Below are 14,086 nucleotides of genomic sequence, written 5' to 3'. Positions count from 1 at the left end.
TCATCATATGGTTCCGACGAGAACGGGTGGTGGCCAAAAACTAGTCGGCAACCCGGCGAAACCCGGCCAGTCCATGACGGCGTTGTTTTTTATTCAGGGCGTCCCACTCTATTGATTCAATACGTCAATTAAATTACCGGAACCTTCCCGGTACCCGGTGTTAGTGGACGCCACCGAGAAAAGGGATGTTGATTACACTCCCAATGGAGGGACCGCTGCGTCATCGTCCGAGGTCCGTTGCTGTGCCGTAAACGTCATTGGATTATAGGAATATTGATGGGAAAACTATTCGATTTGAGGCATAAACCAATCATCGACAGTTTACCGAACCCCTGGAGTAGCCAGCCAGTGAGAAGGGCACGCCACCACCTGTTGGCCGCTTGGTGTACCGAGTTCGCCGGTGTCTCCATTGCTGCAGCGCCGCGCCAAGTTCTTGCTGCAGTTCTCCCAACTGCCGCGGGTGTGCAGCGGGGCGACAGTAACATCAATCATTTTTCGATTTTACGCGTCCCCCACCGGAACCGGGACCGGGACGGAAGTTGTGAAAAATTGTGACGGAACACCGCGGCCATCATTTTTGCGACGGAGGCCATTTTTTCCCCCGGCGGAAGCTCATGTGTCTGTCATCCGCTTTTGCTGATATGTACACCGCAATGCAGTCGGCGTCGCGTCACGTACAGTGTTGTCCCCGCACCCAACCCTTGGGTCACGCTGCAACGAGTTGATGCTTTTGCACCGATTGGGTTGTTATTTATTTGATACTTTTTCATTCGGCTGGCTCCGGCCGTGGTGGTCCTCATCCTGATGGATGGCGAAGAGCCCTTTCGGTGTTGTCCTGTGTAACGGCGGCCACGCGGTCCTCATCATCATCATCCATCTCGATCCGTGCTCGCATCTGGCTTCGATGGCCAGTCAATCCTGATTCAAGTAGCGTTCCCGGAGGGCCTTGCGGGTGAAGCCAACGGACCCGGATCAAAAATCGACTAGTTTTTGTTACTATTTTCAAAATGACGATTATCTACACTTTTTATGTTACCCGACTGAGGACATTACGGACGCGACTCCCTACAACTTTTCCCCTCAACAATTTAATGGTTTCGATCGATTGCGTTTCTGCGATTTCTCCTCTTGATGTTTATGCTTTTTCCCGCGAATCTCTACGAACGAACCGAAAGTGCACTTAGAGTTGGAAATAAGCGAAACTTCCATTCGGCGCGACATTGATGGATGTGAGTCATTCATTAACATGGACACACCGGATTGTTTGTGCCGATATCTATTTTACGCGAATGATGGACCCTCGGGGGAAAAATTAGAAAAACGTGATCGGAAAGAATTGGCGTTAGGCTTTTCCATGATTGATCGGCTCCACTTGCTTTCATGTGAAAGAATACTAAAATTAGAAGCTGTCCACAACACCACTGACCTCATCAAGGCGCTCGCCGAGTTCGATCTGTTATCGAAAAGCGCGAGCGACTTCCAATCATCCCGTGACATTCGGAATCGCTGTTTGTTTCGCGCCACCCAACTTTTCATTCTGACCACTTCTCACCCAAAATAGCGCCCACAAATATTCGCCCCCCGGGGTGGACGCCCAGAATAGCATCATAATTTTTGGATGAGCCCGAGGGGGCTCCCGAACGTGGACACGATTCAGTCAACTTACCAGTCGCAAAAAACCGTTGACCCCCAGAATCGTTCTGCAACTCCAATTGCTCTCTCGCTTTCGCTGGCACACCCCGTTAGCCGTTCGTTCGGACGTCGCCGGGACGCTTCCCGTGAATGGCAAAATCCATTTTATCTTCCATTAGCTCCAACCTTAATTCGATTCTGGATTCCAATTCCATTCCGGCTCGCATTTCCGGTTCGCGATGTGCGAGAGCAAATTCGATCACTTGCCATGGGTAGCCAGCCTATCCTCCCGGTTCCCCCGAGCAACAAGACGATGTTCCGATTCCGGACCTGGACTGCTGGTCCAAAATTCCGACCAAACAACTGTGCTGTGTGACAGGGTGTCGGCATTCGGGCACAAAATTCCACTATCACCCGGGTGCAGCTACCCGGGGGTTTGTCTTATGCTCTGTACTTTATGCGGGCCCCCGGGATAATCCACGGATACACTACGTGTGCCGGTGTGTGTGTCATGACCCCTCGTGTGTGTGTCGCGGCGTCGTTCCACTTTGGCGGTGAATTGTGAACGCACGGGCTGGGCCGGAATGGGAATTGCAATCAAATTTGGAATCAATTTCAATTCCAAAACCACACCGCCGTTATGTCTCGCTCACTGTCTCTCTCTCTCTCTCTCTGTCTCTCTCTGTGAGCCGTGCGGCCGTGCATATAGTGGCCGGAAATCCTTTGAGTACGCCACGGCGGAACCACTACTCAGCCGGCGGGCCGCAAGAAGTCGAAACGATTTGCGAACAATGTGCACACAATGCACACCCGGCGCTCAGTCGACACTCCGGCCGACCGACCGACGGGGTGCCATCATCAAAGCCTATGCCGACCCAGGCTACCGATTGAGAGTAGAACGTTTTGGTCAGACCACAAGGGTCCCAAAAAGGGGCATTACGATGGGATTACGCTACATTCCTGTTTCCAGATTTAGGTGTTCGGATCTATTCCCGGCTGATCGGATTCTATCCCGGCTCTTGAAGCTGCAGAATGAAATCAAACTTATCCAATTGACCATTTTGTGGCGACGCTCGACGCGAGACCTTCAGCTGTGGACATTTCTGACCGCCAATGAAGCTGGACTTCATTTAGGGTGCAGGCTTTTAATCAAGAATAGGCCTTCGCTGCGTTTGCTACGAACGCAGCTCAAGAGAGTGACACTTTTCCAGGGATCGTCTGCCCGCGGCAGAGATTGCGCAAAAAAGGTCCCTCATCATGCTACGAACAGGCCACGGGCGGTAGGCGCTGTTTGCGGAGTTTTTGGAATTGGGCACAACATGAAACGGGTGGGCCCTGCAATTGCCAATAAACTCTAGGCTCTCCCCACGCTCCTCCGCCAACTTCCCGCCAAATTACCACCACTCGGTAGCGCCACGGCGCGCGCACGAAAGGATGTGCAGGATTAGCCCGCCCCCCGGGGGCACGCGAAGCGGGCGGCCGCAAAGCGGTGGTAAATCACGTACGGCATTTTACTGTCGATTAGAAGCAATTTTCCGACCGAGATAACGATCGCAACACGGTTGTCCTTTTAGCTGCCGCGCGGTTCGCGCTCCGGCCCGGCGAAAGCACCCGGCGGGCCTCGGTGATGCGTAAGGACCAGCAACTAGCTTCCTTCGTGCAGTGTTCCGTTGGTGGTGTGCGGTTTTTGCGCGCTCGCGCTGGAACACGCACCAGCATAAGCTCCTACTCTCGACTCGACTCTCAACCGAGGACGACGACGACGAGGTTCCCGGATGGCGATAATGAATCTGCTTCCCGACCCGGCGGAGAGAGAGAGCGCCCGCGAGATGGTCGATCTAAATTGGCTCAGTAGATTTTACGGCTCAGGCGGCTTATATGTCATTGGAATATTAATAAACCGACGTTGCTTATCGTTAATGGCTTCTCCGGCGCGAGTCTCCGACCGTCGGATGTAACTATTAGGTCGAAAAGCAGGATATGCTTTCAATTTGATTACTACCCAATTCGATCCTTTTGGCCTATTTGGAGCCCTGATGGCGCCAAACTAACCAATCGTGCTTTCTTTCGCCCTTTTAATAATTCATAGAGTTTACATACTCGCGTGGCCATAAATTTAACGTACCTGTGCCTGTGTGGGGGGCCCCAGCGGTGCAGCGGATAAAACGGTACGGAAACACATACGGTTCCCATATGCGGCTCGTGTCGCGAACTTTACGATGATTGTACGACCTCACGAAATGAACCATCCCGGCCTGATCCTTTATCCCCTCCACCAAAGGGGGGCTTAACTGCTACAAAACTGGTGGCACCACCAAAGCATTCCACCGGTTCCACCTTTTCCCGGGCCCGTAAACCCGGGTTCGAGGTTCCCATTATCCTCAGAAGCATCAGCCCATTGCATCGGTAATTGTTGATGGCTTTCAGTTTTTGTGCCACATCTTTCATGCGCCCCCCGGTTCACGCTTTACATCCAGAAATTATCGGGCGGAAAGTTTTCGATTTTATATTTGTTGGGATGCTACAGCGCCAGGCGAACCGATGCCCTGTGATGATGGGGATGGAAGGATAATTCATTGTGAAAATCGATTGCAACAAAAAATGCAGCGCCAGTGAGCTGCCTGGCGCAACCACTTACCAGCTGGCCAAAAATGGATCTCCGACCGGAAAGGACGAAAAAAAATCCCATGGGGTGGCCCAGAAAGTTATGAATAATTAAGCGCGCTGGGGCAAACGGGGACCACCGAGAACATATAAAGGCGATAAAAATGGGCGACAATTTTTATGCAATAAATAAAATTGTACGTTTCATTAATCCTCGGGCGAATGAGCGAACGAACGGAACCCACCCCAGCCGGCCGAAAGCTATTTAAAAGTTTGGCCTTTTTTATCGTCACCATTCGCCGCCGTCAGCCGCCGGGGGGAAGGAATTTATACCTGCCTTTCGCGCCCATTATTGCCTTTCGATGCCTACTTATTGCGAATCAATTTTGTTCTAATGTGATGCTTCTCGCGCATTCTCTTCATCACAGGCGGCTAAACCGGTGACGGAAGTTCAAGCGCAGCCTACCATTTTGAACGTAAGTATAAGCTCCATTGCCCCCGCCCATCCGTCCATTACAGCCATTTAGAATCGGATTCCGATTTTATGCAGATCAAATAGAAAAGGTTTTTCGCAAAAGCTGCCGTAAGGCTTTTGGTCTAACTAGAAAAGTTTCTTCGACTTCAATTTCAATTAGAGAAGTTTTGGAAGCATCACGACGGTGCATGGGGGCTAGGCGAAATTGAATCACTCGCCTCCCTGGAATCGGGCTGGTCAGTGCACCGCACCGCACCCCCCAGAGTATGGCGACGGTGTGCAGAGCAATTCCTCTTAATCAATTTTCCTGATTGCTTGCACTACCGCAGCAAAGCCGGTGCCGTCCCATCGGTACAAGAAATTGCTCATTAACTAGAACAAGACCAATTACGGCATGTATCGATTGGCGTCGGAAAAGCCCCCGTTAAAAGCCCCCCCACCGCCGAAATGTGGTGTGGTTGTTGTGCGAGTTGTGTGAAATCGAAAACGTCCGTCCTTCGCCGAACCCCATCACCACGGGGACGCCCGTCCACCCGAAAATCTCGGCGGCCTTGGCGCGCGTGGGCTAAAGTTTACCAATCGATCCAATTCATCGCCACCACCACCACCACCGGATCGGGGTCCGATGCCGATGTGGGATGTTCCGCAAGGATGTGGAAACGGAGTGCTAAATTCCGTGCCTCAGTAGCGGTGGGTGTTCCACGAAACAGTTCCACTCCGAATCGAAGGACAAAATTCGACCAGCTTGCCAGCTGTTTGCCCGCCTTCTCGGAGTGTGTACGCGGAACGCCAGAGCAACCAACCGACGGGGTTTAATGAATTAATAAATTAGCATTATTTATTACCGTTCAATGCTCGTACGCCTCGGATTCCTAATTAAGCTGAACAGATGAAGCAATAATTTTAGCGCGCCGCCGCACACCTCGGCGGGCACCGCGCGGCTGGCTACATCTCGGGGTCGGGGCGTGCCTTTATCCGCCCAAATTTTCCACGTACGGGCGCTGGCACGAAACATTAAATCCTGCTTCGGGAACACTACGCTTTGCTGCCCATCAATCGTTGTGGCTACCGTAGGGCTGCCGTCACAATGTCTGTGGCGGAAAAACGGATGAAAAATCTGTCTTGTTTCGCCCGCAAAAGTTGCCCTTCAAGAGGATGTCGATGGCGGCTAAAATTCGTGCTCCTTTCACCGAGATTGTCCGACACTAGACCATTGCTAATAACATTCATTAGTCGCTGTCGGTACACTAGCCCCGGGATCGCATTATTCAGTGCACGTACCTTTCACGGCCGTCACGGTGCCATATGCTTTCGCAGGGGCCGAATAAAACCCTCGGTGGGTGGTGTAATACATGGAATCTGACACAATTCAGGTTGATTCAGTCGCCCGTACTTAGTATCTGGAAGCTGCTCACGGTCCCAAGGTTATCAGGGAACCGAAATCATCCGCACAGCTTGCAGAGCATGTCGTAAAAATGGTATTTTGCCTAATAATGCCTCTGTCCGAGCCAAGTGCCATCATCTCAACTGAATCGCTTTTCCATCACGGTGTCGATGGGCAATCAGGTGCAATCTGTTGCCAACAGTCGAAACTGTGCCACGTTCTTCTTTATTCTTTAGTCAAGAATTTTACAACCGCCTCAAGAAGGATACAAGTCACGACCCCAGCGGGCCAGCTGGCCGGGGCTCTCTTCTAATCGCCTAAAAGCTCAACGAAGCCCAGACAGAATATACTCGCACACACCCCTATTAAAGCCCCGGGGGCCGCCCCCGGCATGGAAACCACCAACACCCCGAACCGAACCGAAGTCAAACCATCTGCGAGAATCCGGAACGAGTAATTTAATTTGCACATTTTATCCGGGTTCCGGGGTCTCGCTCACACTTTCGGCTCTCCCACCGCTCATCGCTGGAATTAGACCCGAGCTGTGGCGGTTCCATCAACAGCATTGCGAACCGAAACGGGGCCAAAGATCAGCGAGCGAAACGTGATAATCGATTACTAACTTTTTGAGACGACCAAAGGTTGAACCCCGGTTTTCATTAGTGCGAATAGATTCTATCGAACTTTCTCGGCGGGAGGAAGGCGCCCGGGGTGGCCACCACCGCTAAGTGAATTGAGTTTTGAATTTTTGATGAAATATTCTTGGATTATTGGAAAGAGCAAAGCCACGCTTCGGGGGATCGGCAGCAGAACCGCGCATCGAAACGGCGGGCGGATGATGATTAAATCTGAAAGATTAATTTTAGCCCTTTTCGTCGACTCGTCAACTTTTGAACGTCCCACGTCGGCATAAAATTGAATTAATGCGTTTTTTTTTTCTTTGACCCTCTCCGTTCCACAGGCGGCAGCTCCACTGCTCAAAACCCCGCTGTCCCAGGCACAGGCGGCTCAGGTTTATTCGGCCGCCAGCTACACGGCCGCCGCAGCCCGGGCGTATGGTGCTGCAGCTGTTGCGGCCCAGCCAACCGTTGCCGGGTACACGGCCGTCGCAGGGTAAGTAGTGCTGATGGCCACGACTCTGCGGTGATTTTCATTAACTTTTCCCGAACACCACCAAAACCACAGATACGGAAGAGAGTACGCCGACCCGTACCTAGGACATGGTATCGGACCAGTACCCGGCTACGGGGTAAGTTTTGCTTTCGACCGCCGCAACGTTGCTCAATATTAACCCCCCGGGCTCGTTCTTCTTTTTAGGCCACCATGTACCGAGGAGGTTACAACCGTTTTGCGCCATACTAGACGATTGATCGATCGTTGCTCTATCCGGCGCTCCGGGACAACCGATCGTAAACGCCCGTGGCAAGTGCGGCGACAGCAAACACTTTTTGGTTTTCCCCGACTTTCAGTTCCCGGCTGATGAACCCGGCTTAATTTATGCGCGACGAACCAACGAAGAGTGACAACTTGCGCATCGGACGGACAGAGACGCCAAAAGTCAAACGGTCAGCACCTAGCGAGAGGGGCTCCATGAATGAAGGAACTCGCGCGTATGAGCTTCCCCAAAACTCGAGAGTTGCGGTTCCATCGGAACCGTGGTCTTCCATCCGAATCACCCGAGACGAGAATTAGTAGCAGAACTTCCCAAGGACAGTCTCCGGTCGAATTTGTATCGATAAGGAATGTCCCTCGTACTCAGTTCTATGAAGTGTTTCATTTTTGATAGAGATTTCCTTACACTTCCGTATACGAATTTACCAGTTGCGTGGTATTGCTAGGTTTTTTTTTGCTCCCTTTTTTGTGTTATGTTTTCTTTATTATTATCGTTTTTTTTTGCGAATGAAGCAAAATCATGAGAATCAATTCGATAACTGGGGCGTCCAGAATGATCGTATCATGTCAACACTTGGCAAAAAACCAGGACCAAAGCCGGGGGTCCATTACAAACATGTACGTGTAAGATAAAACCAAAGCACAATGGAACGGCAGGGCAAGAAAATGCGCCGTAACGTAAGGCGGATCTACAAACAAACATCACTCAAATGCGGACTATCCCCGCGACTGGACACACCAAGTCACACCGCAAGTTGTTATTTCGTCACTGAAGACTTTTTTGTCCTGTGTAGAATTAGATTTACGTTTCGTTTTGCGCTTTGATTTGAATATTGCGAGGAAGAAGGAAGTGCACGGAAGTGCGGCGCAAAGGCAGCTCTCTGTGGGGTAAATGAGTTATCCAAGAAAACCTCTGTCCCCTTCTCGAACACCAATATTGATATTAATGAGGACACGCCAAAGATACGAGACAAACATTGGTGAAGCTGAAGCCATGTTTTCCATGCCAGCAAACGAGATGGCATCACGCTCTCAGAAGTGGACTAAAAATCTCAACAGATATCTAGAATGTACATTCGTGCTGTGTTAGCTACCTTTTTTGTGTTGAAGAATTGTTTGAGAATTAAAAGAACTAACCTTGGCGAACGTCTTCTGCTTCGTCTGCATATTTCCACCCCGTGTGGCGCCGGGCTTCGAGCTTAGGTCTCGCAGTAAGGTCACATCACTAGACTCCGTTAAACGATGCTATCAGCAATAAGAAGTACGGTACATTACAGTCACCGGACATAAACACCGGACTATGCTCAAACCCCGGGTGGGATCGGGAGTAGTGTCCCCTTACATCACAAAGATTAGGATATAGTCGTCAATGCGCTCCTCATTTATCAGGCATTATTATAATTGTTAAGCGACATCTTCTTCCTTTCAATCGTAGAATATAGGCGCGTAGATGTTTTGTGTGCGTATGTGTGACATGTTTCGAACGATCGTTCTATCAGCAGCTATGCGCAGCTTGTGATAAAATCAATCTCTTATTGTGAATGGTTCAAAAATCGTGTGCCTCCGGGCTAAATGCACCATGCACCAGCTCCGCCAGCTTTTGACCCAAAGCTTCCGGAAGAATGGGCACGTTCAGTGTTTCAATTGCGTTTGTCCTTTCGTTTTTTGAACACCCTGTTTTCGACGCACAAAACCCGCTGTTTGTTTCACCGAAACCGAGGGCTTGAATCTTCCAAACCACCGCCGCGAGGCGAGGGCTGCGCGGTGAGAACATAGAGGTAAAGCGCAGGTGCCACTACACTCATCCATCCAGGTTCTTTCCGTGAGAAAGAAACAGATACGAAGCAGGAAACGCTTGAACATAAACAAGGTATCATCCACCAATTACTGTGTAGAAAGATGCGTAGAACGTGATGCCGCTGGCTCCGAGTGCGGCAGCATCGAAGAACTTTTCTCTCAAGACAAACGAAGAAGCATACAAACATTGTTTATTTACTACCCCGATATCCCAAAAAGGAACACATTCTCATTCTGCTCCCAAGTTCCCACACACCCGATTCACCCGATGGACCGAACTATATTCAATCAAACGTGCAAAAAGTGATAGGAAACTGTTCGATTTTAAAGTGCTACTCGCTGTTTCACGGTGTTCGATTTAAAAACGGAAAACACTAGACGCCGATACCCGATAACACTGTTACTTTATATTTACCGATGTTCGCCGACGGCATCAAGCAGGATAGGACTGTCCAAAACGCTCAAAAAAGAACTTCGTTCGTGAAGTTTGATATTTTTTCACCTCCACTCAGTAAAACAAGAAGAAAATACCGAAACGATTAGACGATTATAGTTAAGTAGCGCGTAAGAGAACCGGATCTTTAGACATGTGTTGATCGAGAATGCGTGAGTGAACCGAGTGCGTGCCGCATGAATGGTGTGTGAAAAATCCTTCCCACCCGTCTGAAGAGAAACTGCAAAAGCAAACGATAGAAATCCAAAGCAAAAGAAACTCATACACACGCCCGTAGAATAGATTCCAACTAATTTCAGCCAATGAATGGAAAGAACATAACGGTAGAATGTAAGAGCGATTAAGCGATTGAATGTATAAAAATGCGCGTAACCACGACGGTCCGGGCGGAAGAGGAATCTGGCGGGAGGAATGTGGCAAATGCTACGTTCTGGTTCCAGCTTGAACCGATGAAATGTAAGCTACTAAAAGCAAACTGCACAAACTGCAACAATGCATCGTCAAAAGCGTCTCTTAGAGTGAACGCAGCCATATTATAAATTAGTCCGCAAACTGAAAACATGTTTTGCATTATATTACGTATTTTCTTCTCCATCATTTTATCGTAGGGTTACGTTAGCTGTAAGAGTCTTCTTCGAATCTTTCGAATCTCATTTGTTAACCGGCACCGGTGTGTTACTCCCCGAAACTCTATCCCTCTACGGTCTGTTTGTTTGTGTTGAAGCCAATTTTTTGGAACCGATTTGCAGCGAAACGGATACTTTTGAACGAGCTTAAACTGCGCCACATTCTAGGTTTGTACGAATCCCCCCCACAAGCCTAATGCTCGTGACACGGTACAAGCAATACGTTTAGGCTTACGCTGCTGCTTAATTTTTGCAACCAGTGACCAGTTCGTGTGCAAAACTTGTACATAAACACTAGCAATCCAAGTTCTACCGATCTAAAGCCACTGTGCGGCGCGCGCCACACACCATTCTCAGAATGGCGACGGGGGCAACTGTACGACCATTTGACCTGACGAATCCCCTAAGCAATGCTCACCACCCCGCCCGGAAGGCTCTGTTTGAAGAGACTAATTATCTTTCTCAACAACCAAATCCCAGTTCCCACAGGCAGTGATCAGTTTGGGCCCAAGGGGGGATTTAAGAATTGTAGCATAATCGGTAAACTCTGCCAAGCTGAAACAGAAACACGGTAGGAAGGAATTATACTCCCTCTAGCAAACCAAATAAAGAACCGCCATACAAGCAAGCACATAAATAAAAATTATTCCTATCCGTTAGTGCGTTTAAGAATGTAGCTTTAAAATATTTTCAACTTCAACACGAAGGGTACCGATAGCTGTGGTGTCAACCAGAGCGGCAGGGCGCGCTAGAGGTTGAAGTACACACTTACATTAACGATAACGATGGCCGCCGGCTTCCCTTTTCTGGGGAGTTTACGTAAACGCGCGCGAAACATACACACGGAGAGAGACTCCCGGCAAACCGGACGAGATTTATTAAAGCTCAAACAGTCAGTAAAATAAAAATACTTTGGGATCGTTCGCTCGCGACGACGAGGGAAATTGGCCGTCAGCAACTTCCTTCCTTCCTTCCTTCCGATTTTCCTGTTCTGTGTCATAGAAATAGTGTTGCGAGCCGCGAGCATGTACGTGCAAATAAGATAGACTTGATATATACAATTACTGTCGCATCTCACAAAGTACAGGAGCACAACGTTTGTTTTCCCATGACTCCCATTTTTGTGTTTCGCTCCACTACGCTAGAGCCTGCGATGTGAGCAAGGAGTCAAACGTGGACGAATCGGTAAATCGGAGTCATATGTGCAAACTGTTTGAAGTAGAGGAGATGGCAAGTAAATAAACAAAAACTGCTAAACAGTGTTAGAAAGTACATTTTAAAAGATAAAGAGAGAAAAGTGTGTAACTGCAAGCTCTCGTTTTCGCCAAATTATTATTATTAATGGATAAATACCACAAGTAAAACTACAAAAAAACAACAAAAAATGCGCAAAACTGCATAACAAACAAAAGTATATAAAACTATTCTTATTCATAGTGTTTAATGGTGAATGCCGCAGACTCTCTTATAGCAGAACAGATAAAAAGCAAATCACGCTACCGAACCGTACTAAAGTAGGCGACGTTAACCAAAACCTTTATTTGCATGGTAGGATCCGAGTGTGCGAGTGCAGTAGAGAACCAAAACCGTGAGTGATGAAGCAATGACGAGTAAAATATTTTTCCCTCAGAAACCAAATCAAATCGGCCCAACAGCGGCTCTAACTTCTGGAGCATAACGTTAAACAACCGTAAACCGGTAGCTCAACAGCACAATAGATGACTGCAGCAATGCTTCCGAAACGAAGAATCTCTTCCCTAGAATCTCATGCGGACGAAAGAAGCTATAGTGCATCACTCATAGTAGTCGATAGCCGCACAAGTACTCCACCACGGAGTAATATCGAAATGAACCCCCAAACGCAGGATATGCCAAAATCCATGTTCACTCCTCATTCAACCTAGACACAACCAGTAGATTTAGCAGAACTTCTTCCCGCATCACTTCTCCAAAGGCCGGCACCGCCCCGAAGCGGTACCGCACAACGGTAGCATTAGTCGGACATCATCCATATTTGGAGCCGGTCCTGAAAACAAGAGTAAACACACACAAGAAGCATAAATACTCAGAAGAATTAACTGAACGATCCTGGAGCGCCGAATACGGCGAGCACACACACACACACACAAGAAAAATAGTCAGTCTGCAAAGTGTTTGCGTTTACGCAACAATGACCACACCGAAGCCCAATAGAGAGAACAACTACTTGTAGCTGTAAACAGAAAACAGATTACCAAAAATAGGCCGAAAGCAGCGACGAAGTATATGTTCTGCCACACGCCACTTCTTCACAAAGCCACACACATTCACCGTCATGTTCTTCTTTTTTTTATAATAAAATTTTCATAAAATGCCAACCGCGTTCTTAGTAGCGTTTTTTTTTTTTTTTTTTTTTTTATATATTTTCCCGATGTGGGAAACATCCTGTTTCTCCCCCCCACCCTTAGTAGCGTTTTACTACCCCGAATCCGAAAACGCCCCCGCTGATAAAGCAGACGATAACGCTCGTTGCGACCATGGTTTCGATTTCGATTCGATTAGCGCAGGACCAACAACCGCGCCCGTAAAAACGAATCGTTACAGAGAATATCAGAGATTAACATTGTCTCTGGTACAGGATAATACCTCTCAGCGGTTGTTCCCGAAGGAGAATCCGAAAACAAAATCGTTTACCTGTCAAAATCGCTGCGAAACATTAACGGTCAGTTTAAACATACTGTTAAATTTTGTGGTGTTTTGTTTGATGCACGGCGTCAAGCGTATTCGAGCTCTCTAGTACTCCGCATGCTCGACTGCTCGAATACAATCCGACCGTTTGACAGATACAACAGAACTCAAACTCTTGGCGAAAAGAGCGAGAGCAAAAGGTTTGTTTTTGAGAGCGATATGTATATAAAATGAGAGAAAGTGAGACAGAGTTAAGTTCGAAAATTGAAAGTCAGCTCGGGTCAGAGAAGGAGATTCAGAAATACATACAGAGAATGAGTTGTTCAATTCAACAAAATTCAAGCGCGCGGCGTGTAGAAAAAGTTTGGACGGAAAACGCGTCTGGACCACCGGATTGTTGCCGGTTGCGTTGCAAAGAGACCGAGCTCGGTTGCTCGGTTAAGAGTTAAGACACAGTGACCGCGTGTGCGTGCAGCAGTAATTTTATTTTAGTTAAAAGGTACGTTCCGCAAAACACATTGTGGAAGCATCTTAGGCGCGCACCCGACGCGCTGACGCAAATGTCATCATACAAAACGGCACCCTTTTGGAGGTGCACAAAGTTCAATAGTTTAAAGTGGTTGCCTCAATTTAGTTCCCTTAACTCCAATAAACCAAAACGTCCGCTCCGCTAGCGCAGATCAAAACCCGTGGTATCAGTGGTCGTCACAGTTGGCATTGGAATTGATAAAGAACAACAGCGCGATTCCGCGCTGTAGATGTGTGCGAGCGCAAAGGGCGGACAAATTGCATCCGCCTTGTGAGCAGCGGCAGTGAGCTGCGAGTGTGATAAGCCGTCTCACGCAGCGTAACCTGCTGGGTGCAAGAGTGAAAAGAACCAAATAACAACAGAACGTGAGGCTGGCGAATAATTCGTAGCACTCCCTTTCTCGCTCGCCCTTCGTGGTTGGGCTCTATATCTTTCCCGCTCTTTCTCATTTTCGTGGAGCAGCTTGTGGCAGCTGGAGACGTGAGATAGCGAGCGAATGCAATCGGGCGCAATCGTACGGCCAATT

At 48.6% G+C, this 14,086-nt stretch overlaps 1 protein-coding gene across 1 annotated transcript in view; it reads left to right on the top strand.

Annotated features, from left to right (window-relative positions):
* Window positions 1–7,457, top strand: part of LOC128267145 (AF4/FMR2 family member lilli) — a 122,985-nt gene extending 115,528 nt beyond the window's left edge. The window contains exons 12-15 of the mRNA XM_053003933.1: window positions 4,665–4,712; window positions 7,057–7,208; window positions 7,281–7,344; window positions 7,413–7,457. Of these exons, the coding sequence (XP_052859893.1) occupies window positions 4,665–4,712; window positions 7,057–7,208; window positions 7,281–7,344; window positions 7,413–7,457 (309 nt within the window). The remainder of the gene's footprint in view (window positions 1–4,664; window positions 4,713–7,056; window positions 7,209–7,280; window positions 7,345–7,412) is intronic.
* The last annotated feature ends 6,629 nt before the right edge of the window (window positions 7,458–14,086 follow it).

Source organism: Anopheles cruzii, chromosome 2 (genome assembly GCF_943734635.1).
Source record: "Anopheles cruzii chromosome 2, idAnoCruzAS_RS32_06, whole genome shotgun sequence".
Lineage (NCBI taxonomy): Eukaryota > Metazoa > Arthropoda > Insecta > Diptera > Culicidae > Anopheles > Anopheles cruzii.
Note: the sequence above shows the minus strand (reverse complement) of the source record. Positions and strands in the feature narration are given on the sequence as shown.